Below are 26,854 nucleotides of genomic sequence, written 5' to 3'. Positions count from 1 at the left end.
AAACAGTTGTGCTAAAGATGGGAAATTCTTCACGTGAAGGATCCAACAGGGTGAATGTTCGTCTCCTATGTGTCAGGTGACACTGGCTGTGTCCTTCTTTGGCCCAGATTTAGCAAACATTGTCAGGAGTGAGTATAAAATGGAACTCTTGCCTTGCAAACCTAGTCCAGCCCTTTTACTGGAGGCACCGTCAGCTTTTGAGCTTAGCATGCACTCTGGGTATTCGATGCTCACATCACTGGGCAGATCTGCTCAAGCTTCACTGCTGTGCTCTGGTTGCTTTTTTCACATTTGCTTGTGACAGGCTCTTCATCCCAAGTGGGCCATGCCTCAACTCAGCTACTCCCATATCCTTCAAATCCTTTCCTATCCATGTACCTATCCAAATATCTTTTAAATGTTTAGTTTAGTTTATTGTCACGTGTACCGAGATACAGTGAAACGCTTTTCTTGCGTGCCAACCAAGTCAACAATACATGATTACAATCAATCCATTTACAGTGTATAGATACATAATAAGGTTTAGTGCAATGTAAAGCCAGCAAAGTCCGATCAAGGATAGTCCGAGGGTTATTAAAGAGGTAGATAGTAGTTCATCACTGCTCTCTGGTTGTGGTAGGATGGTTCAGTTGCCTAATAACAGCTGGGAAGAAACTGTCCCCGAATCTGGTGGTGCACTTTCACAGTTCTATACTTTTCATTATAGCATTATACCAGCATCAACTACTTCCTCCGGCGGCTCGTTCCCTTTACCCTGCACCCTCTGAATGAAATGTTACCCCTTGGGCTCCTATTAAATCTTTCCCCTCTCACCTTAAACCTGTACTCTCTAGTTCTTTATTCCCAAAACCTAGGAAAAAGACTCTGCATTCATCCTATCTATTTCAACACGATTTTACAGTGCCCTCCATAATATTTGGGACAAAGACCCATCATTTATTTATTTGCCTTTGTACTCCACAATTTGAGATTTGTAATAGAAAAAAACCCTGTGTTTAAAGTGCGCATTGTCAGATTTTAATAAAGGCCATTTTTATACATTTTGGTTTCACCATGTACAAATTACAGCAGTGTTTATACATAGCCCCCCCCCCCCCCATTTCAGGGCACCATAATGTTTGGGACACAGCATTGTCATGTAAATGAAAGTAGTCATGTTTAGTATTTTGTTCAATATCCTTTGCATGCAATGACTGCTTGAAGTCTGCGATTCATGGACATCACCAGTTGCTGGATGTCCTCACCAAATCTGAGGAAGGACATCCAAATCTGAGGAAGGACATTATTGCCATAGAGGGAGTGCAGAGACGGTTCACCAGACTGATTCCTGGGATGTCAGGACTGTCTTATGAAGAAAGACTGGATAGACTTGGTTTATACTCTCTAGAATTTAGGAGATTGACAGGGGATCTTATAGAAACTTACAAAATTCTTAAGGGGTTGGACAGGCTAGATGCAGGAAGATTGTTCCCGATGTTAGGGAAGTCCAGGACAAGGGGTCACAGCTTAAGGATAAGGGGGAAATCCTTTAAAACCGAGATGAGAAGTACTTTTTTCACACAGAGAGTGGTGAATCTCTGGAACTCTCTGCCACAGAGGGTAGTTGTGGCCAGTTCATTGGCTATATTTAAGAGGGAGTTAGATGTGGCCCTTGTGGCTAAGGGAATCAGGGGGTATGGAGAGAAGGCAGGTACGGGATACTGAGTTGGATGATCAGCCATGATCATATTGAATGGCGGTGCAGGCTCGAAGGGCCGAATGGCCTACTCCTGCACCTAATTTCTATGTTTCTATGTCTTCTCTGGTGATACTGTGCCAGGCCTGTATTGCAACCATCTTTAGCTAATGCTTGTTTTGGGGACTGGCCCCTTCTCTTCAGCATATGAAAGACATGCTCAATTGGGTGCAGATCGGGTGATTGACTTGGCCTCTCAAGAATTTACCATTTTTTAGCTTTGAAAAACCCCTTTGTTGCTTTAAAGGTATGTTTAGGATCATTGTCTTGTTGTAGAATGAACTGCCGGCCAATGAGTTTTGAGGCATTTGTTTGAACTTGCGCAGATAGGATTTGTCTGTGCACTTCAGAATTCATTATGCTACTACCATCAGCAGTTGTAACATCAATGAAGATAAGTGAGCCATTACCTTCAGCAGCCATACATGCCCAGGCCAAAACACACCCACCACCGTGTTTCAGAAATGAGGTGGTATTCTTTGGATCTTGGGCAGTTCCTTCTCTCCTCACTCAATACTTTGCTCTTGCCATCACTCTGAAATATGTTAATCTTCGTCTCATCTGTCCATAAGACCTTTTTCCAGAACTTTGGTTGCGCGTTTAAGTACTTGGCAAACCGTAACCCGGCCATCCTATTTTTGCGGCTAACCGGTGGTTTGCTTCTTACAGTGTAGCCTCTGTATTTCTGTTCAAGTCTTCTGCGGACAGTGATCATTGACAAATCCACACCTGAATAGTGTTTCTGATCTGTCGAACAGGTGTTTGGGGGATTTTTCTTTATTATAGTGCAAATTTTTCAGCTGCGGAGGTCTTCTTTGGCATCCCAGCCCCTTTGCTATTAGTAAGATCACAAGTGCTCTTTTCCGTTTTAATGATGTTCCGCACAGTTGATTTTGGTACGCCTAAAGTTTGGCTGATGTCTAACAGTTTTATTCTTGTTTCCCAGTCTCATAATGGCTTCTTTGACTTTCATTGGTACAACTTTGGTCCTCATGTTGATAAACAGCAATAACAGTTTCCAAAGGTGATGGAAAGACTAGGTGCTGAGAGCTCTCTGCTGAGAGAGTACAGAGGAGATTTACTAGAATGTTGCCTGGGTTTCAGCAACTAAGTTACAGAGGAAGGTTGAACAAGTTAGGGCTTTATTCTTTGGAGCGCAGAAGGGTAAGGGGGGACTTGATAGAGGTTTTTAAAATGATGAGAGGGATAGACAGAGTTGACGTGGAAAAGCTTTTCCCACTGAGAGTAGGGAAGATTCAAACAAGGGGACATGACATGAGAATTAAGGGACTGAAGTTTAGGGGGTAACATGAGGGGGAACTTCTTTACTCAGAGAGTGGTAGCTGTGTGGAATGAGCTTCCAGTGAAGGTGGTGGAGGCAGGTTCGTTTTTATCATTTAAAAATAAATTGGATAGTTATATGGATGGGAAGGGAATGGAGGGTTATGGTCTGAGCGTAGGTATTTCGGACTAGGGGAGATTATGTGTTCGGCACGGACTAGAAGGGTCGAGATGGCCTGTTTCCGTGCTGTAATTGTTATATGGTTATTATATGGTTATACCTGCATTAAATTCTTGCCATACAGAGAAGGTTCACCAGACTGATTCCTGTGATGTCAGGACTTTCATATGAAGAAAGACTGGATCGACTCGGCTTGTACTCACTAGAATTTAGAAGATTGAGGGGGATCTTATAGAAACTTACAAAATTCTTAAGGGGTTGGACAGGCTAGATGCTGGAAGATTGTTCCCAATGTTGGGGAGGTCCAGAACAAGGGGTCACAGTTTAAGGATAAGGGGGAAATCTTTTAGGACCCAGATGAGAAAAACATTTTTCACGCAGAGAGTGGTGAATCTCTGGAATTCTCTGCCACAGAAGGTAGTTGAGGCCAGTTCATTGGCAATATTTAAGAGGGAGTTAGATGTGGCCCTTGTGGCTAAAGGTATCAGGGAGCATGGAGAGAAGGCAGGTACATGATACTGAGTTGTATGATCAGCCATGATCATATTGAATGGCGGTGCAGGGTCGAAGGGCCGAATGGCCTACTCCTGCACCTATTTTCTATGTTTCTAAGAGGCATTTAAACATACCTGAGCAATTACAAACAACTGAAGCCATGTGTCCCAAACATTATGGTACCCTGAAATGGGGGGACTATGTATAAACACAGCTGGAATTTCTACATGGTGAAACCAAAATGTATAAAAATGACATTTAATAAAATCTGACAATGTGCAGTTTAACCACACGTGATTCTATTACAAATCTCAAATTGTGGAGTACAGAGGCAAATAAATAAATGAGAGGTCTTTGGCCCAAACATTATGGAGGGCACTGTATATACCTCTATACAATTCCCCTTCATGCTATTGCACTCCAAGGAATAATGTCCTCATCTGCCCAATCTCTCCCTATAATTCAGGCCCCTGAGTCCGGATAACTTTTTCGTAAATCCTGGGGTGGAAAGCAGTGACATTTCTCTTGAAATCTGCTTCTGAAGGATGAAACATTTCCGTTTATAATTCTGGATAATTTTTCAAGAAAAATTCACTTGTTAAATGCACCATCTTACATGACCACTGGGGACTGGTGGTTGTGGACAGAGCTTGCATGAGTAGGTACAATTCATGAGGAAACAGTAATCGGACAGTCACTGTGAATCGCTTCACAGAATTGCAGAGCTCCCGTTCAAAAGGCTCAAAGCCAATGGTGCCGGGTGTGTGGTGTCAGCTGCTACTGAATTGGTTGACCTTAAGCAGTATCCCCCAACTACATGTGATGCATCAGTCTGCAACCACCCACATTAAACAAGTCAATGAAAGAGTGGAGCATGATGAGTCATGAGCCAAATAAACTGTCTCTTCCACAATCTCTGAGTGAGCAGGGGGAGGATGAGACAGAAGTCTGACTGCCTGGTAAGAGGAGGAGTTGAGGTGTTTAACATCAAGCAGCATACGTCAGGACTGTCGTATCGTATCGCATCTCTGGGGTGCATAGAGGTGAAGATTCATACACCTCCCAAAGTTCTCTGTGAGGTTCCATATGCTGCAAGATATACTGCAAGATGAAGTTGTACTTCAAACCCACTGCGAGCAGCAGCATGAAAGTTTAGGCAAAGGGGTTAAAGTAAGGACCACATTTAATTTCAATATTCCATGATTTTGATTGTTCTCTTGTTCTCTTAATTTGAGTCCATTTAATTCCAGAATTAATTTCACACCTGCCAGTGTATTTTATACACCACCTGAATTTTAGGTTTCATCATGATGTTGATGCCAAATATAGTTGTGTATAAAGTTGGCTATGTAAAATCTTGCTGTTGCTGCTCATCTGAACTATGGGAGTCATCCAACAACACATTTGTAGTTTGCAATCCATTTATGGCGTAGTTGGTTTGTGATAGTAACTCCACAGATCACAAGTATTCTTAGTTTATAAATGCTGCAGTTCCGTTGAATTACATCACGACTAATGTGCTATAATAGTTTGGTTATATAGATTATTCGTAGTTGAGTTTCAACATTGTATGGTAAGATTACAATATATCCAGTCAGTTACAAAATAATTAGTGTAGTTAGATTGTAATAGTGACCGTATGTAGACAGATCACATTAATAATAGTTTAGCAATAATATTTTTGTAGTGCAGTTATGTTTTAGGTTCTGTGTAGGGGGAAACTGGAGATGCACGTTTATACAGAAGATAGACACAAAGTGCTGGAGTAACTCAGCGGGTGAAGTAGCATCTCTGGAGAAATGGATGGGTGACGTTTCGGGTCGGAATGCTTCTTCAGACTTCAAACTTTTAGTTTCTGTTGATCCAGATTTAGCCTTATTAGGTGGCACAAAAGATAGTAATTTGTGTTGCAGATTAATCTGGGTTATTTAACTGAGATTTTCTTTCACCGCTGATGGATGGCACAGTGGCGTGGCAGTAGCGTTGCTCCATTCCAGCCCCTTAGACCAGGGTTCAATCCTGATTATGGGTGCTGTCAGTCTGGAGTGTGTGATCACCCTGTGACTGCGTGGGTTTTCTCTGGGTGTTCCAGTTTCCTCCCACTCTCCAAAGTCGTGGAGGAGCTATCTTGGGGAACGGCTGCTAACCAGCAGCCGTCCGTTTAATCCATTTTTTTTCAGTTTTTAGTAAGTCTTGTTTTTCGTTTGTAGGAGAAATGGACTTCTTAATGTGGGGGGAAGGAGGTAATCGTACTTCTAGGTTCCTACCTGGTCGGTGAGGCAGCTTTTTCTCTGGGCTGCCCGTCGACCCGTCCTCGTGGCCTACCAGCGGGCTTGGAGCGCCATTTCCTGGCGGGAACCGCCCAGCACCTCGGCTTCGTTGGCGGCACAGCGCTGGAGCGCTATCGTGGTGCGGAGCGGGCGATGCCTTGCCTGGGTCGCCGCGCTGGATTGACGCGCTGGATCTCCGGTGAGATGTGACCGCAGAGATCAACACCTCCGGCTGTGGGTCTGCGGAGCGGAGCGGGCGGCGCTGTCTTTAACATCGGGAGCCTGGGAGCTCCAACCCAGTGCGTCCCTGTCGGCTTCGGAAGCCGACAATCCCCTGCTAGGAAGCGGCCGTTCCAGGTGGCCCAGCCACTGTGAGGACTCTCCCGACGCCGGGGCAACTCCACCCGGCCAGAACGGCCAGGAACATCGGGCCTCCATAAAGGCAATAGCGGTGGCCTCAATAGGCCTGACTTCTGGGAGAACTGGGGTTGGGGACTGGACATTGTGTCTTCCCCCACAGTGGTAACCATTGTGGGGGGGATGATTTTTCTGTGTGTAGTTACTATGTTAGTCTGTGTCCAAGATGGCTGTCGGAAGAGAGAGTGGATGCTGGCGCGCTTTAGCTGCCGCTGCTCTCTCTTCACATTGTGTTTTTTGATTTTGTGTCTTTGGAGCGATTTCTATCTTTAATATGTATATTGATGATGTCCTTATTATTTATTTTTCTCCGACTATATGTTTTTTTCTCTTCTGTTAATCTTTGTAAGGTGTCCTTGAGATTTGAAAGGCGCTCGAAAATAAAATTTATTATTATTATTATTAAAGTCGTACCGGTTTGTTGGATGATGTTTTGGGTCGAGCCCCTTCTTCAGGAGTCACCCATTCCTTCTCTCCTGAGATGTTGCCTGTCCTGCTGAGTTACTTCAGCATTTTGTGTCAAACTTTGATTTAAACCAGGATCTGCCATTCTTTCCTGCACAGGTTTGTTGGATAATTGACTTTGGTAAAAATTGTAAATTGTCCCTAATAGGTAGGATAGTGCCTGTGTACGGGGTGATCGCTGATTGGTACAGACTCGGTGGGCCCAAGGGCCTGTTTCTGCAATGTGTCTCTAGAGTAAAGTTTAATTAATTACCGTGTCTTTGGTTTATGAATGAGAAAGATCCTGCAGATTTGTATTGAGAGCTGAGCGATTTCCTTCAGTATGTTTTGAATGTGAACTTGGATTTTTATAACCAGGGACCAATTCCGTCAGCTGCTAAAACAATTGCTTCACTTGTAAAATAATTTTGTAATATTTTTATTTCATCAGCATGTTGTGCTGCTTTTTGGAATGTGTGCATAGCTGTATTTAAGCTGAGTGCACCTCCCATCTGCCTGACCAGTATTATTTCCGCAACACAAACAGCTGCTGTTCACTTATCTCTTGGGTTTCTGCAGTCTCAGGAATGTCCTGGTTTTCTGATTGCTCCATTGATTCCTACGGATCACCTCTGAGCTCAGATTCCGATCTGAACAAACAGGAGAAAGTTAGCAGCAGTACCATAGGGCCCAAGTTCCTGAGTCTTGGACTGAAATTGACAATGGACAGTGCTGGGAAGAACTGTGCTGCAGGTACTGTAGCATCCCTCAGCTCAGAGCTGTGATCACAAGGTTGGTTTCTGGGGCCTCCTTCATTTATATTGTTTGTTGGTGTTTTATATTCACTGGGAAGGTTTAACAGAAGCTGTCTTAATGATGACTGCCAGTGTAGGCATCATGTCCATAGGAACTGTTGCTCCTATCTTTTCTAGTTTATTATTAAAACTAATTTAGTATTAGTAAGAATTGTCACTCTGGTGTGCCATTGTATGTCTGCCTCATCGCTGGATGGGTGGATGTCAGTATCTCTATTACAGTTTTACAGTGGTTGTTGGGTGGTGTTTTGATCCCATTGTGCTGATCTGGTACATGTTGAAGGATTTTGCATGTTACATTGCTTTTTGAAGGAAGACGAACTGTCCTTATTTCTGCCTACCATTGGAGTTTATCCTTAAAGAGCCGATACTGTATCTCTGTCACATGGTTGTTTGGGTAAATAAATGTTTCCTGGTTTCTGTTGTGTTGTTTGCGATGGGAAAAGTGTCCAGTAACACGATAATCTTGTTTGGGTGAGAAGGAAGTTCTGTGTCTCTTATGTTGTTGTCTGGATGTAGGGTGACTTGTGTGTTACAACCTTCACCCTCATTATGAGGCTGACCCTGCTGATGTTATTTACTACACTGATACTTTACAGATCCATTTCGAGCATTGGATAACTGTGAAGGGTTATTAGGATTAGTCATGAGATTTCAATGGTAGGTTATTTATTATAGTAGGTTTATTATCCTCACCCTGTTCTCAATATCAAAACATACAATTAAAAATGTAGGTATTAGAATAATTTTAACTACCTTGTTGAGAAATGGAATGAGAAGCTAATTAACCTTCCCTGCCTCCTTCAGGCATTTCATCATGAGAACAGTGAGCTGTGACTCCAGTCCTTGTGGTTTCTCTGCTTTGAGACCGATCAATTGGCTGCACAATGAGTAAAGCTGCTGTCTCGAAGCTTCAGCGGCCTGGGATCAGTCCTCAGCTCTGATGCTGTCTGTGGGGAGTTTCCGCGTCCACCTGTGTCTGCTCCCACATTAGAGTCATGGAGTCACACAGCGTGGAAACGGGCCCTTTGCCCCAACTTGACTTCGCCGACTAACGTGCCCCATCTACACTAGGACCCATGCTCGGCCCATAACCCTCTAAACCGATCCTAGGCCTGTATCCTCCAAATATCTCTTAAATGTTATGATAGTACCTGCCTCAACTACCTCTTCCAGCAGCTCATTCCAGATACCTTCCACCCTTTGTGTACAAAGGGTACCTCTCAGGTTCCGATTAACTCCTTCTCCTCTCATGATTTTGTATACCTCTATCAGACCAACCCTCATTCTCCTGTGCTCCAAGGAATATTGCTTAACCTCTCCCAATAGCTCAGGTCCTCGAGTCGATTCCAAACCTGCTAGTCAGTTGGTTAATTAGCCGCTGTGAATTGTCTGAGTGCGTGGCTGAGGCTAAGCAGTAGAATCCGGGGAATGTGGGTGGGAATGTGGGAAGAATAGAAAGGGATCAGTGTAGGATGTGTAAATGACTGCTGAATAGATGACACAGCAGAACCAAAGGGCCTCGTCTCTGTACATAATAAAAGGCTACTGAAACGTAGATATATGTGTTCTCTACTTCAGCCATATTTTACATATTCTAAAGGGAAAGATTGCTTTGTTGATTCTGTACAGGAAAGTTAAAGTAGATTTTCATCTTTATGCCATAGAAATTTGCTTATCTTAACCATTCCTATTGTCCAGTTAAATGTTTTAGTGCCATGAGTGGTAAATGGCAGCAGGACATGAGCAGGTTGTTGAGATTACAGACGCGCTGTCTCCTTGAATGACCTGTGTGCCGCAAACTATTAACTACATTATGGGTGTAAAATTGTGGACCTACAGAAGGTCTCGCAATCACTTCACAAATAAACACGCCTCTGCCATCTGCTTGTTTGTTTTGGAGACCAGTAATCCTCCAGCAATGTGAAGGCTGTACTTGGATGCAAGTGGTCCAAGGTCATTAACTGGGCCAGAAAGAATAATGGGTAAGACATTTAGAACGGACATGAGGAAAAACATATTCACACAGAGAGTTGTGAGTCTGTGGAATTCTCTGCCTCAGAGGGCGGTGGAGGTTGGTTCTCTGGATGCTTTCAAGAGAGAGCTAGACAGAGCTCTTAAAGATAACGGAGTCAAGGGATTTGGGGGGAAGGCAGGAACGGGGTACTGATTGTGGATGATCAGCCATGGTCACATTGAATGGCGGTGCTGGCTCGAAGGGCCGAATGGCCTACTCCTGCACCTGTTGTCTAATGGGAATGAGAATGCAGTTCTTTTTAATAGAAAAAGCACAATTATACGTCTGCATTGATAAAGCCTACCCTTTATTTCTGGAGGCTGCAGTGGGTTGTCTACCTGGTGCAATTGTCACAGTGTGAAGAGGTCCAAGATCACTCATTCATCTTCTGAATTGCCAGCAGCACTAATCCAAAGAAGGGAGAAAAATTACTTCAAACATGGTGGGAACAGAAATTCCTTCCACTTGAGAATTCATATGAAATGCACCATGTCTCACTCAAACTCAACACATGATGTGTGTGTTCCCAGGCCTTTCCTGCTACTGGCCGCATAGCTTAAAATGCACAAAATGCTCAGATTATTACGGTGTACTTTGGACACCATCCACCCTTGATGTATCAAGCGTCAGGATTTATTTGTGGGATATGGGATTGTATCTTGAAATCCCTTCAGCGATTGGTGGTGAGCTAGTGCCTTGAACCACTGCAATCCTGATGAAGGTACTCCAACAGTCTGTTGGGCAGGAGTTCCAGGGGCATGACCTAGTGACAAGGCAGGATAGTGTGCAACTTGGGGAAACCTGCAGGCACCAACTACTGTTGATCATCTTCCTGGCAAATGTCCCAGGGTTGGCTTTTGGAATAGATAAAGTGTACACTTGCAGTGCGTTTATAGCTCCCTGAAGGGGATTATGGTTAGGGTGTCGAGGGGGTGCCATTCAAGTGGGCTGCCTTGTTCTGTGTGGTACTGAGTTTTCTTGAGTTGGCACTGCACTCATCCGGGCAAGTGGACAGTATTCTATTATATGCTTTGCTATGTCTAGTGGGTGGTGGACAATCCTTATAATATTAGAAGGAGAGTTATTCATAGCAGGATACCCAGGCTCTGACCTCCTCGTGCGGCCAGTATTGATGTGGTTGGTCCAGTTGAGTTTTTGGGCCGTGGTGACCCACAGGTTGTTGATGGTGGCAGTCTTGATGATGGTAATGTCATTTAATATTAAGGATAAGTGGTTAGATTAACTCGTGTTGTAAATAGTGATTGGTTTTTGCGGTGTGAATGTTACCTGCTACTTAGCGCATACCTGAATGTTGCCTCGGCCTTACTGCATGCAGACACGGGATACTTCATTTGCGGAAGAGGCAACAGTTACGTCATGTCTTCCTGTTCCTTGTAAGAACAATCCATTGGCTTTCAGAGTACCACCTTAATCCATTGCTAATCCAGGAAGTTTAGCTTTCATGTTCAGGCGACATTCAGTCTCTGTTTAAGTCAGACCTGAGGGGCAGTGACCAACGCTGCAGCTGTGGCAGAGTCTTTCAATGACCCTCACTCACCCAGTGGTAATTGTGTTCTAGCTGTAGGTGCCCACTGTGAAGCAGATCACATTTACAACAGAAACTTTACTGCAGCGGTACAACCCAGCAATGTTCAAGCACTGCCTTGAACCAATGAATCATTGGTGGCTCTTTAATTAATTTAATCTTCCAACATGTCAGGATGGCAGTGAGCCAGCTATCACAGAGCAAGAACGAGTTGTAGTTTTGTTAAACGTACAGATTCATCTTTAACCCATTGAACTAAATTACTTATTTTTGTTTTTGTTCGACAGTTTCCAAAAAGCACGGCAAGCTGATCACCTTCCTACGCACCTTCATGAAGTCGCGACCCACCAAACAAAAGCTGAAGCAACGAGGAATCCTGAAGGAGCGAGTGTTTGGCTGTGACTTGGGCGAACACCTGCTCAACTCTGGTTACGATGGTAAGCACCACAAGTAATAATAATGGATGGGATTTATATAGCGCCTTTCTAGATACTCAAGGCGCTTTACATCGCATTATTCAATCACACCTCAGTCACACTCGGTGGTGGTGAGCTACTTCTGTAGCCACAGCTGCCCTGGGGCAGACTGACGGAAGCGTGGCTGCTAATCTGCGCCTACGGCCCCTCCGACCACCACCAATCATTCACACACATTCGCACGCAGGCAAAGGTGGGTGAAGTGTCTTGCCCAAGGACACAACGACAGTATGCACTCCAAGCGGGATTCGAACCGGCTACCTTCCGGTCGCCAGCCGAACACTTAGCCCATTGCGCCATCTGTCGCCTCGACAGCAGTCGCACAGTGAGGGAGGGCTCCAGGAAATACCTCCACCTCGCTTAGTCTTGCAATCTATAACGAATGCTAGGCAGGTCTGTCGAATTACAAATCAACCTGAATAATTCCTTTAATTTAAAATCTGGATGAATTATGTTAATCAATATGTGTGTCCCTTTCTTATTGAGGAAGCATTCAGTCCAGAGAACTGGCAGTTGTGCTTGATTGCATTAGTAGTTCAGAATTATTTTTATCAAAGTAATGAGAGACACGCTGTTGCAATAGTTAAACTTAAACCCGTCCAAAAGGTTGCTCATTTTCTAACTCGGCACAAGTACGAGATGAAGCGGAGCAGTCTATTTAGCTCCTTAACCTTGTTTCATTGGCATGTGAAATTGTGCCTCTCTTATGACAGAACAGCATCTACTGTCATTTCTCAATACATTTTTTATCAATATCAGATTTGAAGTGAACAAATGCAACAACATTTTCTGTTTGCTGGAGAATTTGTAAAATGTTATTGAGGGTGCACAAAGCTGCTTCTCAACATCTGGAAGGTCTTGTGGTCATTGACTTGCACTGGCTTCCTGTTGAGCAACAACGTCGTTGTAGATCTAAGACACAAGAGACTGCAGATGTTGGAATCTTGAGCCGAAGACAAACTGCTGGAGGAACTCGAGGTCAGGCAGCATCTGTGGAGGGAAATGGACACACAGCGTTTTGAGTCGAGACCTTTTTTCAGAATGTAGATAGTATGATATGATATCATACTATAGATAGTGTGTTTAATGAACAGTCACACCACGTTCAGAAAATAGATAGGTGATCAGCAGGAGGGGCAAATGCAGGCAGATAGTGCGGGAGTTAATGTAGTCATTTCCCCCTCAAACGGGTATAGGTTTTGGATACTATTGGGGGGGATATGGGAACAGCCACATTTGCTGAAGCAATGAGGAATCCTGAATGTTTGTGCTGTTGCACAGCAGAGGAGGAAAATGTCTAAGTGAGCCATTGTAGTGGAGGATACACTAGTGAGAGGAAGAGGCTGACTTGTACGGTTGAAGCGAGACTCCAGATTGATCTGTTACCTCTCTGCTGCTACGATCAGGGATCTCTTGGATTAGGCACAGAAACGTTCTGAAGAGAGGGAGAATGGCAGATTTTGCAGCGCACATTGGTATTAACTACATAGGTTGGAAGATGATGAGCTCGGAGAGTTAGGCAGAAGTTAAAGGGCAGGAACTCTAGTCCTCTCAGGTTATAAAGTCACGATTACTCCCCGTGCCACGTGCTAGCGAGGGTAAGAATAGGAGTATAAAACAAGTGAATGGGGGGTGTTGGTTGGCACTTGGATTGTTGGAATCACTTCTGGCGCAGGTAGGATCAATACCAGAAGAACATGTTGCATCAAAACTTGAAGAGGACCTGTGCAGTTGCAGGGATAACCATATAACCATATAACAATTACAGCACGGAAACAGGCCATCTCGGCCCTACAAGTCCGTGCCGAACAACTTTTTTCCCTTAGTCCCACCTGCCTGCACTCATACCATAACCCTCGATTCCCTTCTCATCCATATGCTTATCCAATTTATTTTTACTCGCATGACCCAGCCCAATCTGTACCATACCATCTCATCCATTTCTCCAAATGGATCGCTCTCCCCCCCACTACACATTTCCTTCATCCTTGTTCACATACACCATTCTCTTCTCTCCTGGCGCAAAGCCACTTAGTCAATAGTCCCCCCCTTTTCATTTAACCATATAACAACCATATAACAATTACAGCACGGAAACAGGCCATCTCGGCCCTACAAGTCCGTGCCGAACAACTTTTTTTTCCCCTTAGTCCCACCTGCCTGCACTCATACCATAACCCTCCATTCCCTTCTCATCCATATGCCTATCCAATTTATTTTTAAATGATACCAATGAACCTGCCTCCACCACTTCCACTGGAAGCTCATTCCACACCGCTACCACTCTCTGAGTAAAGAAGTTCCCCCTCATATTACCCCTAAACTTCTGTCCCATAATTCTGAAGTCATGTCCTCTTGTTTGAATCTTCCCTAGTCTCAAAGGGAAAAGCTTGTCCACATCAACTCTGTCTATCCCTCTCATCATTTTAAAGACCTCTATCAAGTCCCCCCTTAACCTTCTGCGCTCCAGAGAATAAAGACCTAACTTATTCAACCTATCTCTGTAACTTAGTTGTTGAAACCCAGGCAACATTCTAGTAAATCTCCTCTGTACTCTCTCTATTTTGTTGACATCCTTCCTATAATTGGGCGACCAAAATTGTACACCCATACTCCAGATTTGGTCTCCCCAATGCCTTGTACAATTTTAACATTACATCCCAGCTTCTATACTCAATGCTCTGATTTATAAAGGCTAGCATACCAAAAGCTTTCTTTACCACCCTTTGGATTTACTTTCACCTTACTTGCCACAAGCAACCTCATATCTTCTTTTAGCTTTTCTAATTTCTTTCTTAAGATTCTTTTACATTCCTTATACTCCTCAAGCACCTCATTTACTTCATGCTGCCTATAATTATTGTAGATCTCCCTCTTTTTCCGAACAAGATGTCCAATTTCCCTTGAAAACCAGGGCTCTTTCCAATGTTTACTGTTTCCTTTCAACCAAACAGGAACATAAAGATTCTGTACTCTTAAAATTTCCCCTTTAAATGTCCTCCATTTCTCTTCTACATCTTTCCCATGAAACAAAATGTCCCAGTTCACTCCTTTTAAATCATCTCGCATCTCATCAAAGTTAGACTTTCTCCAATCAAAAATCTCAACCCTAGGTCCAGTTCTGACCTTCTCCATAATTATATTGAAACTAATGGTATTGAGATCACTGGACCCGAAGTGCTCCCCAACGCATACCTCCGCCACCTGTCCCGTCTCATTTCCTAACAGGAGGTCCAGCACTGCCCCTCCTCTAGTAGGTACCTCTATGTATTGCTGCAAAAAACTATCCTTCACACATTTTACAAACTCCAACCCATCCAGCCCATTTACAGAATGTGTTTCCCAGTCAATGTGTGGAAAGTTGAAATTTCCCACAATCACTACCTTGTGCTTACTACTAATATCTGCTATCTCCTTACATATTTGCTCTTCCAATTCTCGTTCCCCATTTGGCTGTCTATAATACACCCCTATAAGTGTTGCTACACCTTTCCCACTTCTCAGTTCCACCCAAATAGCCTCCCTAGACGAGCCCTCCAATCTATCCTGCCAAAGCACTGCCGTAATATCTTCCCTGACTGTTTGCTCACAGTACTTTAGGCTTTGGCTAATCTAGCTTGCCTTTAGAAGCATGATGGTAGTGCTGCATGTTGTGAGATTGACTCAAATATCGAGGATAAATTAAGCATGATAATGTGTACAGTTGGCAGAGCAGACAGAAACAGGTCAGGGAGCATGGGAAGGTTGGCAGTATCAAGCAGATGCACAACTAAATCAGATGAACCTAAAGCATGGATCACCACTTGGAATTATGACATTACAATAAGCCAGTTCGGTATTCCGAAAAACGGCAGGAATCATGGGATTTGTAGAAGGTCATTCAAGAATAAAAAAAGTGAACGGTGCCTGGTAGCGGGGGAGAGCGGGGTGTAACAGCGAGAGAGGAGGGGGCAGATGCGAGTGGGAGACGGGGAAAGACAGTGAGAGGCGGCTGGTTAGGGACGAGGCGCAGGTCTGCACCCATGCAGCAGAACGGCTGCCGAAAGTGTTTATCCCGAGCGACCCATGACCTGTGCATGCGCAGTCGGAATACCGAACTGGCTTATAGACATTAGGTGCAGGATTAGGCCATTCGCCCCTTCGAGCCAGCACATTGTGGCTGATCATCTACAATCAGTACCCCGTTCCTGCCTTCTCCCCATATCCCTTGACTCCGCTATCTATAAGCGCTCTATCTGACTCTCTCTTGAAAGCAGCCAGAGAATGGGCCTCCAATGCCCCTTGTTCTTAAACTGTGACCCCTGGTTCTGGACTCTACCAACATCGGGAACATGTTTCCTGCCTCTAGTGTGCCCAAACCCTTAATAATCTTATATGTTTCAATAAGATACCCTCTCATCCTTCTAAATTCCAGGGTATACGCCCAGCCGCTCCATTCTATCAACATATGACAGTCCCGCCATCCCGGGAATTAACCTCGTGAACCTACGCTGCACTCCCTCAATAGCAAGAATGTCCTTCCTCAAATATGGAGACCAAAACTGCACACAATACTCCAGGTGTGGTCTCACTAGGACCCTGTACAACTGCAGAAGGAACACCTTACTCCTATACTCAACTCCCCTTTTTATGAAGGCCAACATGCCATTCGCTTTCTTCACTGCCTGCCGTACCTGCATGCTTACTTTCAGTGACAGTTGAACAAGGAACCCCAGATCTCGTTGTACTTCCCCTTTTCCTAACTTGACACCATTCAGATAATAATCTGCCTTCCTGTTTTTGCCATCAAAGTGGATAACCTCACATTTATCCACATTAAACTGCATCTGCCATGCATCTGCCCACTCACCCAACCTGTCCACATCACCCTGCATCCTCATTGCATCCTCCGCACAATTCACACTGCCACCCAGCTTTGTGTCGTCTGCTTAATTTGCTAATGTTACTTTTAATCCCTTCATCCACGTCATGAATAGATATTATAAATAGCTGCGGTTCCAGCACCAAGCCTAGAGGTACCTCACTTGTCATTGTCTGCCATTCTGAAAGGGACCCGTTAATCCCTACTCTTTGTTTCCTGTCTGCCAACCAATTTTCTATCCATGTCAGTACCCTACCCCCAATACCATGTTCTCCAATTTTGCCCACTAATCTCCTATGTGGGACCTTATCAAATGCTCTCTGAAAGTCCAAGTACACTACATCCACTGGCTCTCCCTTGTCAATTTCCCTAGTTACATCCTCAAAAAATTCCAGACGATAAGTCAAGCATGATTTCCTCTTCGTAAATCCATGCTGACTCGGACCAATCCTATTACTGCTATCCAAAGAGGCCGCTATTTCATCTTTTATGATGGACTCCAGCATCTTCCCCACCACCGATGTCAGGCTAATTGGTCTATATTCCCTGTTTTCTCTTTCCCGCCTTCTTAAAGAGTGGGATAACATTAGCTCCCCACCAATCCACAGGAACTGATCCTGAATCTACAGAACATTGGAAAATTGATCACCAATGCATCCACGATTTCTAGAGCCACTTCCTTAAATACAGTTCTTCAGTCTGAAGAAAGTCTCGACCAAAAATGTTGCCTATTTCCTTCGCTACATGGATGCTGCCTCACCCGTTGAGTTTCTCCAGCATTTTTGTCTACCATTCCTCCTTAATACTCTGGGATGTAGACCATCAGGCCCTGGGGATTTATCAGCCTGCAGTCCCATCAGTCTACCCAACACCATTTCCTGCCTGATGTGGATTTCCTTCAGTTCCTCAGTCTCCCTAGATCCTCTGGCCACTAGTACATCAGGGAGATTGTTTGTGTCTTCCATAGTGAAGACGGATCCAAAGTACCTGTTCAACTCGTCTGCCATTTCCTTGTTCCCCATAACAAATTCACCTGTTTCAGTCTTCAAGGGTCCAACTTTGGTCTTAAATAATGTTTTCCTCTTCACATACCTAAAAAAGCTTTTACTATCCTCCTTTATATTCTTGGCTAGCTTACCTTCGCACCTCACCTTTTATTCCCGTATTGCCTTTTTTGTTATCTTCTGTTGCTGTTTAAAAGTATCCTATGTTATACTTATTCTCTTTTATTTTTATACTGTCCCTGACTTCCCTTTCAGCCACGATCGCCTCGGACTCACCTTGGAATCTTTCTTCCTCTTTGGAATGAACTGATCCTGCACATTCTGAATTATTCCCAGAAATACCTGCCATTGTTGTTCCACTGTCATCCCTGCTAGGGTATCTTTCCAGCCAACTTTGGCCAGCTCCTCCCTCATGGCCCCATAGTCCCCATTGTTTAATTGTAATACGGACACTTCCGATTTTCCCTTCTCCCACTCAAATTGTAGATTAAAACATCATATTATGGTCACTACCTCCTAATGGCTCCTTCACCTTGTTCTCTTCTCAAATCAGGTTCATTACACAACACTAAATCCAGAATTGCCTTCTCCCTGGTAGGCTCCAGTACAAGCTGCGCTAAGAATCTATCATGGGGGCACTCCACAAACTCCCTTTCTTGGGGTCCAGTACCAACCTGATTTCCCCAGTTTACCTGCATGTTGAAATCTCCCACAACAACTGTAGCATTACCTTTGCGACATGCCAATTTTAACTCATGATTCAACTTGCACCCTACATCCAGGCTACTGTTTGGGGGCCTGTAGATAACTATATATACCGTCCATCTATATAACTATAACTACTGCATGCACAGAAACATGGTTCAGAGAAGGGTGGGATTGGCAGTGAAATGTTCTAGGGTATAGAACATGCAAAGGTCAAGGAGGGGCCGGGTCACACAGGGAGAACATCACATCAGTACTTTGAGGATATCCTGGAGCTGTCATCCAATAAAGTCATATTTGTAAAATATAGGAATAAGAGACTCACAATCTTAAACATGTACTATAGGTCTCCCAATAGTGAGCAGGAATTAGAGGAGCAGATTTGCAAGACGGGGATTATTTTTATGCAAGGGGCTTGGATGAGACAGTATTTAAGTTTGCCCAAGATAATTTTTTGAAACAACATGTCCTGCTAGAAATGGGATAGTACCCGACCTTATCTTGGGAAGACTTTGAGTACAGTAACTACAATTCTGTACATTTCAATGTAGTTCTGGAAAGAAATAGTTTGTCCTCACTTTTAGGCCCTAAATTGGGACGGTTTATTTCAGTGGTGCAAGAGCATACCCGACAAAAGAAGCTTGGAAGCAGATGTTTGAGGGTAAAGCAACATCTGACAGGTTGAGCCGTGTAGTTCAAGAGGCCAATGGGTGACGGAAATAATCTATTCTTGACACTAGGATCCTGTATCACCTTCCTGACGATAGCAACCAGATGAGAGGGTGGCCAGGGTGGTGTCGGTCTTCGATGATATTAGCTTTGATATCATTTGGAGATATTGGATAAGCCAGGTATAGATGTCAGAGCCACTGATTGGTAGTCATTAAGGCACACTGCCTTGCTTTTCTTTGGTAATGGGATGTTAGTATTCCTTTTTTAAAGCAGGTAGAGTAGAGTGAGGTTAAAGATGCAGGTCCTGATGACGTGAGCAGAGTCAGGACGGCCACGGCCACTGTCATTGTCAGTACAGCCAGTCTGACATCTGTGACAGTGACCATCAGTACAGGTGAACCCGAGGCTGCCAGGGCGGGTGATGTCATTCCCCTGACCTTATGTTCAAAGCGGGCATGGTTGATGCCTTAGTTGTGTTGGGCAGACCATGTCATTCCAATTCCTGGCACCAAAGTTTGAAACCATCCATATACTCTGCAGACAGTCATGGGAAATGTTTGCCAGATGGATAAAGGAAGAGGGTCAAGTTTAGTCTCAAAGCCTCCTTGAAGGAATGCAACACCCTACTCTTTCTTGGGAATGCCTTGTCCTTGACTGTTCAAAATGGCGAAGGAGCATTCAGGGTGGTATTACAGACCTGGAGCCCATGTAACAAAAGCCCAATGTAAAGGGCAGAAAGAGTCCATCACCTCGCAGGCTATCCATCTGCCATGCTAGCAGGTACTTCCTGCACAAGAGTTTATGGTTCCAACAATGGGCTCGTTGGTCACCCCAAAACTGACAGAACCAAGTGGGAATAACTTGTCCTTAATCCTGAAACCCACTTCACACGAAAGAAAAGTGCCCATTGCATTTTCACATGATTTTTAAGTAAGCCTCTCTACATTGCTGACTAATAACTTGATTGATTCTAATGGTAAAACGATGAATGCGTTAATAATAATAATAATAATAATAATTTTATCTATAGAGCACTTTAAAAACAAACATAGCTGCAACAAAGTTCTGTACATCACTAATCATTGACAAAAAAGTTAATACACACCAAAAATAACAATCAAAATAAATAGTAGGAAAAGGCATGTAAAATAAAGAAACGTCAAAAACACCACAAACAGAAGCAAAGCCTCAGGCATGGTCAAAAGCCAGGGAGTACAAATGTGTTTTAACACTGGATTTGAAGATGGACAGAGAGGGGGCCTGTCTGATGTGCAACGGCAGGGTGTTCCAGAGTGCCGGAGCAGCAACAGAGTAGGCTCTATCCCCTCTGAGCCTCCGACTAGACCTCGGTACCTCCAGGAGCAGCTGACCAGCTGACCTGAGGGACCGGGCAGGAGCGTATGGGTGGAGCAGCTCAGAGAGGTAAGGCGGGGCGATGGGATGGTAAATGGTATAATCATTATATCATTATAATAGGAATGGTAAAACGAGGAATGCGTTAATGGGAACCTCAACTTGGTGAATGCCGCTAGGCTAGTTGTGTGATTAGCATTTTGGGAACAGTGCTTCAAGGGCCTGTCCCACTTACATGTCCTTGACACGCAAATTACGCGACCTCGTGGTCGCGTTGAGCCGATACGGTCGAGCGAAGTTCGGGCGCGATTACATGCGTACGCACAGCCGTCTGGAGCGCGTGACGTCATTTGAAGATGGACACAAAGCTGGAGTAACTCTGCGGGGACCGGCAGCATCTCTGGAGAGAAGGAATGGGTGATGTTTCGTGTTGAGACTTCTTCAGTCTGAAAATAAGGGTCTTGACCTGAAACGTCACCCATTGCTTCTCTCCGGAGATGCTGCCAGTCCCGCTGAGTTATTCCTGCATTTTGTGCCTATCTTCAATTTTCTTGGCCCCGCTCTGGGAGTAGGAGTGGGGGCGGATCCGGACCGCAATGGCCGTGAGTCCCAGGCCGAGTTTGGCGATCGTTTGCCTGCTTCTGCTGCTGTTGGAGGTGAGATGTTGCGCCGCACCAGGGTCTTGGGCCTCTCCCACTTTGGCCGTTACGCGACAGGCCGTTGGCGCGCAAAGATTTTGTTCACTGCAAGAATTTCGGGAAGGCCCAATTTCAATTTTAATCTAGTAACTATAGGCTGGGAGAAGATGCCAGTAAATATACAATCGAACTGGGAATCTTTTTATGTTCAGAGCCAACTTGTTCCATCAGGATGAAGGATAAGGACATCAAATGTAAGGAATGTGGATGTCAAGAGGGCAATGGTGCATTGGGTGCAATTCAAGTTATCATTTTATAGGAGGGTAAACTGCAGAGGGTGCAGAGTAGATTGAGCAGGATGTTTATGAAGGAACTGTAGATGCTGGAAAATCAAAGGTAGACAAAAGTGCTGGAGAAACTCAGCGGGTGCAGCAGCACCTATGGAGCGAAGGAGATAGACAACGTTTCGGGCCGAAACCCTTCTTCAGACTGATGTGGGGGGGGGGGCGGGTGTGGGAAGAAGAAAGGAAGAGGAGGAGCCAGAGGGTAGAGGGAGAGCTGAGAAGGGGAGGAGATAGCAAGGGCTATCGGAAATTGGAGAAGTCAATGTTCATACCGCTGGGTGCAAACTGCCCAAGCGGAATATGAGGTGCTGCTCCTCCAATTTCCGGTGGTGCTCACTCTGGCCATGGAGGAGGCCCAGGACAGAAAGGTTGGATTCGGAATGTTGAAGTGCTGAGCCACCGGGAGATCAGATTGGTTATTGCGGACCGTGCGTAGGTTTTCGGCGAAACGATCGACAAGCCTATGCTTGGTCTCACCGGTGTAGATCAACTGACATCTAGAGCAGCGGATGCAATAGATGGGGTTGGAGGAGGTGCAGGTGAACCTCTGCCGCACCTGGAACGACTGCTTGGGTCCTTGAATGGAGTCGAGGGGGTAAAGCGATAAGTGTAGCATTTCATGCGGGTGGGAAGGGAAGAATTGACCAGGGAGTTACGGAGGGAGCAGTCTTTGCGGAAAGCAGACGGGGGGGGATGGGGTTACGTTGGAGGTGGTGAAAATGACGGAGGACTATTTGTTGTATGTGACGGCTAGTGGGGTGAAAGGTGAGGACGAGGGGGACTCTGCCCTTGTTACGAGTGGGGGGATGAGAAGAGAGAGCAGTGTTACCGGGTATGGAAAAGACCCTGGTGAGAGCCTCTTCTATAGTAGGGGAGGGGAACCCCCGTTCCCTGAAGAATTAGGACATTTCCGACGCCCTGGTGTGGAACACCTTATCCTGGGAGCAGATGCGGCGTAGACGGAGGAATTGGGAGTTGGGGATGGAGTCCTTTCAGGAAGCAGGGTGGGAAGAAGTGTAGTCTAGTTAGCCATGGGAGTCAGTGAGTTTATAGTGGATGTCAGTCAGAAGTCTATCACCTGGGATAGAGATACTGAGGTGAAGAAATGGTAGGGAAATGTCGGAAATAGTCCAGGTGTATTTGAGTGCCGGATGGAAGTTAGTGGTGAAGTGGATGAAGTCAGTGAGTTGTGTGTGGGTGCAGGAGGTGGCACTAATGCAGTCGTCGATGTAGCGGAGGTAGAGTTCGGGGATGGGGCCCTGGTACATCTCGAACAAGGATTGTTCGACGTACCCTACAAAGAGGCAGGCGTAGCTGGGGCACATGCGCGTTCCCATAGCTACGCCTTGTATTTGTAGGAAATGGGAGGAGTCAAACAAAAAAATATTAAGGTTAAGGACCAGCTCCGCTAGGCGGAGGAGAGTGCCAGTAGACGGGGATTGGTTGGTTCTCCGGTCGAGGAAGAACCGGAGGGCTTTGAGACCCTACTGGTGGGGGATAGAGCTGTAGAGTGACTGGACATCTATGGTGAAGATGAGGAGATGGGGGCCTAGAGAGCGGAATGCTCGCAGACGACGGAGAGTGGCTGAGGTGTAGATTGAGCAGAATGTTGTGGAGTTAGAATGTTTCAGTTATAAGGAGAGTCTGGATAGGTTGTGTTTATTTTGCTTGGAGGGGAGTAATCTTATTATGAGTGAACCTGGGTCTCTGGCGCTGTAAGGCAGCAACTCGACCGCTGCGCCACTGTAAGGCAGCAACTCTACCGCTGCGCCACTGTAAGGCAGCAACTCTACACATTGTATTTTTGATTTTTTTTGGCTTTGGATCGAATTCTGTCTTTAATTTGTGTATTGGTGATGTCTTTATTATTTAGTTTACGCCGATTATATGTTTTTTACTCTTGTTAAATTCTGTAAGGTGTTCTTGAGACTTTTGAAAGGCGCCCATAAATAAAATTTATTATTATTATTATTATTACCGCTGCGCCACTGTAAGGCAGCAACTCTACCGCTGCGCCACTCTAAGGCAGCAAGGGGACATGACTTGAGAATTAAGGGACAGAAGTTTAGGGGTAACATGAGGGCGGACTTCTTTACTCAGAGAGTGGTGGCTGTGTGGAATGAGCTTCCAGTGAAGGTGGTGGAGGCAGGTTTGTTTTCATCATTTAAAAATAAATTGGATAGTTATATGGACGGGAAAGGAATGGAGGGGTATGGTCTGAGCGCGAGAATACGTGTTCGGCACGGACTAGAAGGGTCGAGATGGCCTGTTTCCTTGCTGTAATTGTTATATGGTTATATGGTTAACTACTGCTGCGCCACTGTAAGACAGCAACTCTACCGCTGCACCGCTGCCGCCCTCGAGCTGCTAATCCATATCCTCAACATCACGTTATCCTATCATGGACTAAATGATCTTACAGCTTATCTGAGGCTGAACCTTTCTATACATTTTGACATTTGAAATTTTATTGGTCCAGCCGCATGTTGAAATTAAATTTCTCATTTTCTTGTTCAATTTTCTCTTTGATCTTAAACTTTTAGCTCCATAATTCCTTCAATTCTAAGTGTGTGAACTGTTCTAAGACTAAAGTTACGCAGTCGTACAGCCCAACTTGTCCATTCCAAATAAGTTGGCATACTCGGCAAGTTCGATTTGCCAAAATTTGGCCCATGGCCCTCTAAATCTTTCCTATCCATATATCCATATATCCTAGCCATAATTGTTTCCTCTTCAGTGCTTCCTCAGGCAGCACATTCTAAATACAGATTATTCCCTGCGAAAAGTGCCACCTAGGTCCCTCTCCCCTCGTACTTTAAGGCTATGCGCTCTAGTTTTAGAATCCTTCACTCTTGGAAGAAAATTGTGAGGGTTCACTTTATCCATGTCCTTGTGATTTTTGTATACTTTAACAAGATCACTCCGACACTCCAAAGAAAACTGTCTGCCTATCAAGCCTATCCCTGGGTTACAGGAATATAGTTCAGGTATTAAACTGAAGCAAGCTAAAACTAGGAGTTTAATGTTCAACAGCTGTTTTTCAAAGCAGACAGCACTCATATTTTTTTAATTAATGCTTGGTGTGTGGGCATCAAAGACAGAGTCAGAATTTTATTTCCCACCCCTAACTCCAAGAAGATGGTGGTGAGTCACCTTGCATATGTTCTGGAACACACCAAAAATATATGTTCCAATGAGAACGAAAAATTGCAATGGAATGTCCCATCATTAGTGGCTAACTAAAAATGTTAAAGATATATTAAACTTAAAGAAAATGCACGATGATCAGTATCTCAGAAGATTGGACAAAATCTAAAAAACGGTAAAGAGTGACTAGATGATTATGAAGAAAAAATTTAAATGCAGAATAAAATAAAAGTAGTAATATGAAAGCTAAAAGTAAGAGTTTCCATTGGTATTATCAGAAGTTATTCATGCGAGCTTAGTCCTGTAGAAAGTGAATCTGGAGAAGACACATTTTGTTTCATTATAAAGGAAAGAGTAACAACACAGAAATAACTGAATTGTATGGGGGTGGAGGGAGAAACTTGTCAAAATTGCAACCACTGGGGAAATGATGGAGCTATAGGCTAACATGTCTCCTGGGTCCTGATCAACTCCAGGGTCTAAAAAAACATACCTTGTGTGATAGTTGGTGCTTTAGTTTTCATTTTCAATAATTCCCTAGATTCAGGGTTGCAGTTCCTTCAGATTGGAAAAGAACAAAGAGAACTGATTTATTCTAGAAGCAAGGTAGATCGAGAGCAGGAATCTACAAGCTAGTTAACTTAACATCTGTCACAGGGAAAATTAAAGCAGGACACTTTGAAAAATTCAAGCTTATCACGGCAAAGTCAGCATGATTTTGTGGAAGAGAAATCATGTCTCGCCAATTTTGTGGAGTTCTTTTAAGAAGAAGCATGTGCTGCGGAGAAAGGGGAAGTTGTAGATGTCATAAGTCGTAGTCTTACAACACATAAATAGAGCTTTTGCCCATCTCATCCACGCCGACCATCGATATTCGTCCCGTTTACCAGTATTGGACCGCAGCATTCTGTGCCTTGACAACTCAAGTGTTCACTCACATATTTGCCAATTGAAAGAGAACCTGTGTTCCAGATTGCAACCACCCTCTGGTGGAAGATATTTTCCTCAGATCTCCACTAATCCTCTTTCTCCTTCCCTTAAACTGATGCCCTTTGGTGTTAGACATCTCCATTATCGGGGAAAAAACGTTTTTCACTTAACTGTATTTGGGATTTGGGGCTTTACAAGTTTTTTTTTGAGGGATGTGGGATTTCTCACCATATGCTTGGTGGATCGGGACTCAAGGTAAACCCTCCGTATCAGATTAAGATTAGTCTGGGGAGAGAGAGATAGTGAAGGCGAATGCCCACAGCGGCTCTGTGCCAGCAAGATCTGGACATTTGTGTTTTTTTCAGTGTCACTGTAGGGCTATGTACAGACAAGATGGGAGATAACTTGAGAGCTAAAGATCCATGAATGGAAAGAACGGGGCAGTGTTATATATGTTCAGCAAGAGCAATGGGAATAAAGCCAGTTGAAGGAAGTCCTGTCCTGCTGAGGAATGAGATGGTGCTGTTGAAGATAGGTGATCTAGGTTTCAGACAAACAGAGGAAGGATACTTTAGAAAGGTCACACCCACAGCAGGCCCGTACGAAGCTTTCCATGACAGGATTACAAAAAATTGAATGTGAAATAGTGTACGAGCTGCGCACATCATGAGCGGGAAGCGTGAAGTCCCTCGATGCCAGGGGTCTGGGGTTTTAGATGCTCTCTGATGCATTCTGAGCCTTATTTTGGAGCATTTTGCACCAAATTTATGACCAATATTTCAGATATTAACAAGAATCTGAGAGGTAGCTTTTTCACACAAAGAGTGCTGGGTGTATGGAACGAGCTGCCAGAGGAGGTAGTTAATGTTTAAGAGACACTTGGACACATACATGGATAGGACAGATTTAGATGGATATATGGGCCAAACGCGTGTGAATGGGACTAGTTTAGATGGGACATGTTGGTTCGTGTGGGCAAGTTGGGCTGAAGGGCCTGTTTCCACACTGCATCATTCTATGACTAAAAAGTTAAGAAGAAAAATTCATGTAGATAAGTAGAGCAGATTTGAAAGAGGAGTGAAATGTAAAGGCAGAGAGAGGTTTATGGGTGGAAAGGAACATAGGAAAGGAGGGGGGAAAGTGAGCTTGGGCAGATGGGTGAAGGGAAAATAGACACAAAGTGCTGGAGTAACTCAGTGGGTCAGGTAGCATCTGCGGAGAATATGAATAGGCGACGTTTCACTGGAGTAGTGCTGGAGAACATGGATAGATGACTCACAGAGTGCTGGAGTAACTCAGTGAGTCAGGCAGCATCTCTGGAGATTATATTTTGGGTCAAGACCGTTCTTCAGTAATATTCATGATGTAGCATGCATAGACATTCCTGAATGTTACCCAAACCATCGTGAGCTACTTTGTTACGGTGCTTGCCCTCTCCTATAATGTCTCTGCTGCCTTGGGTGATGCAAGACAGTACACAAGCTTTGGGACATGGTGCAAAGCTGTTGCAGTCTGTCCCAGCC

At 44.5% G+C, this 26,854-nt stretch overlaps 1 protein-coding gene across 6 annotated transcripts in view; it reads left to right on the top strand.

Moving 5' to 3' along the window:
* LOC129712461 (rho GTPase-activating protein 32-like) overlaps positions 1–26,854 on the top strand; it is a 570,135-nt gene that overhangs the window by 407,313 nt on the left and 135,968 nt on the right. For all 6 annotated transcript variants that reach the window (XM_055660923.1, XM_055660920.1, XM_055660918.1 and 3 more), the window contains one exon: positions 11,489–11,638. In XM_055660923.1, the coding sequence (XP_055516898.1) occupies positions 11,489–11,638 (150 nt within the window). The remainder of the gene's footprint in view (positions 1–11,488; positions 11,639–26,854) is intronic.

Source organism: Leucoraja erinacea, chromosome 32, assembly GCF_028641065.1.
Source record: "Leucoraja erinacea ecotype New England chromosome 32, Leri_hhj_1, whole genome shotgun sequence".
Taxonomy (NCBI): Eukaryota; Metazoa; Chordata; class Chondrichthyes; order Rajiformes; family Rajidae; genus Leucoraja; species Leucoraja erinaceus.
This window is presented reverse-complemented; position numbering and strand designations above follow the sequence as displayed.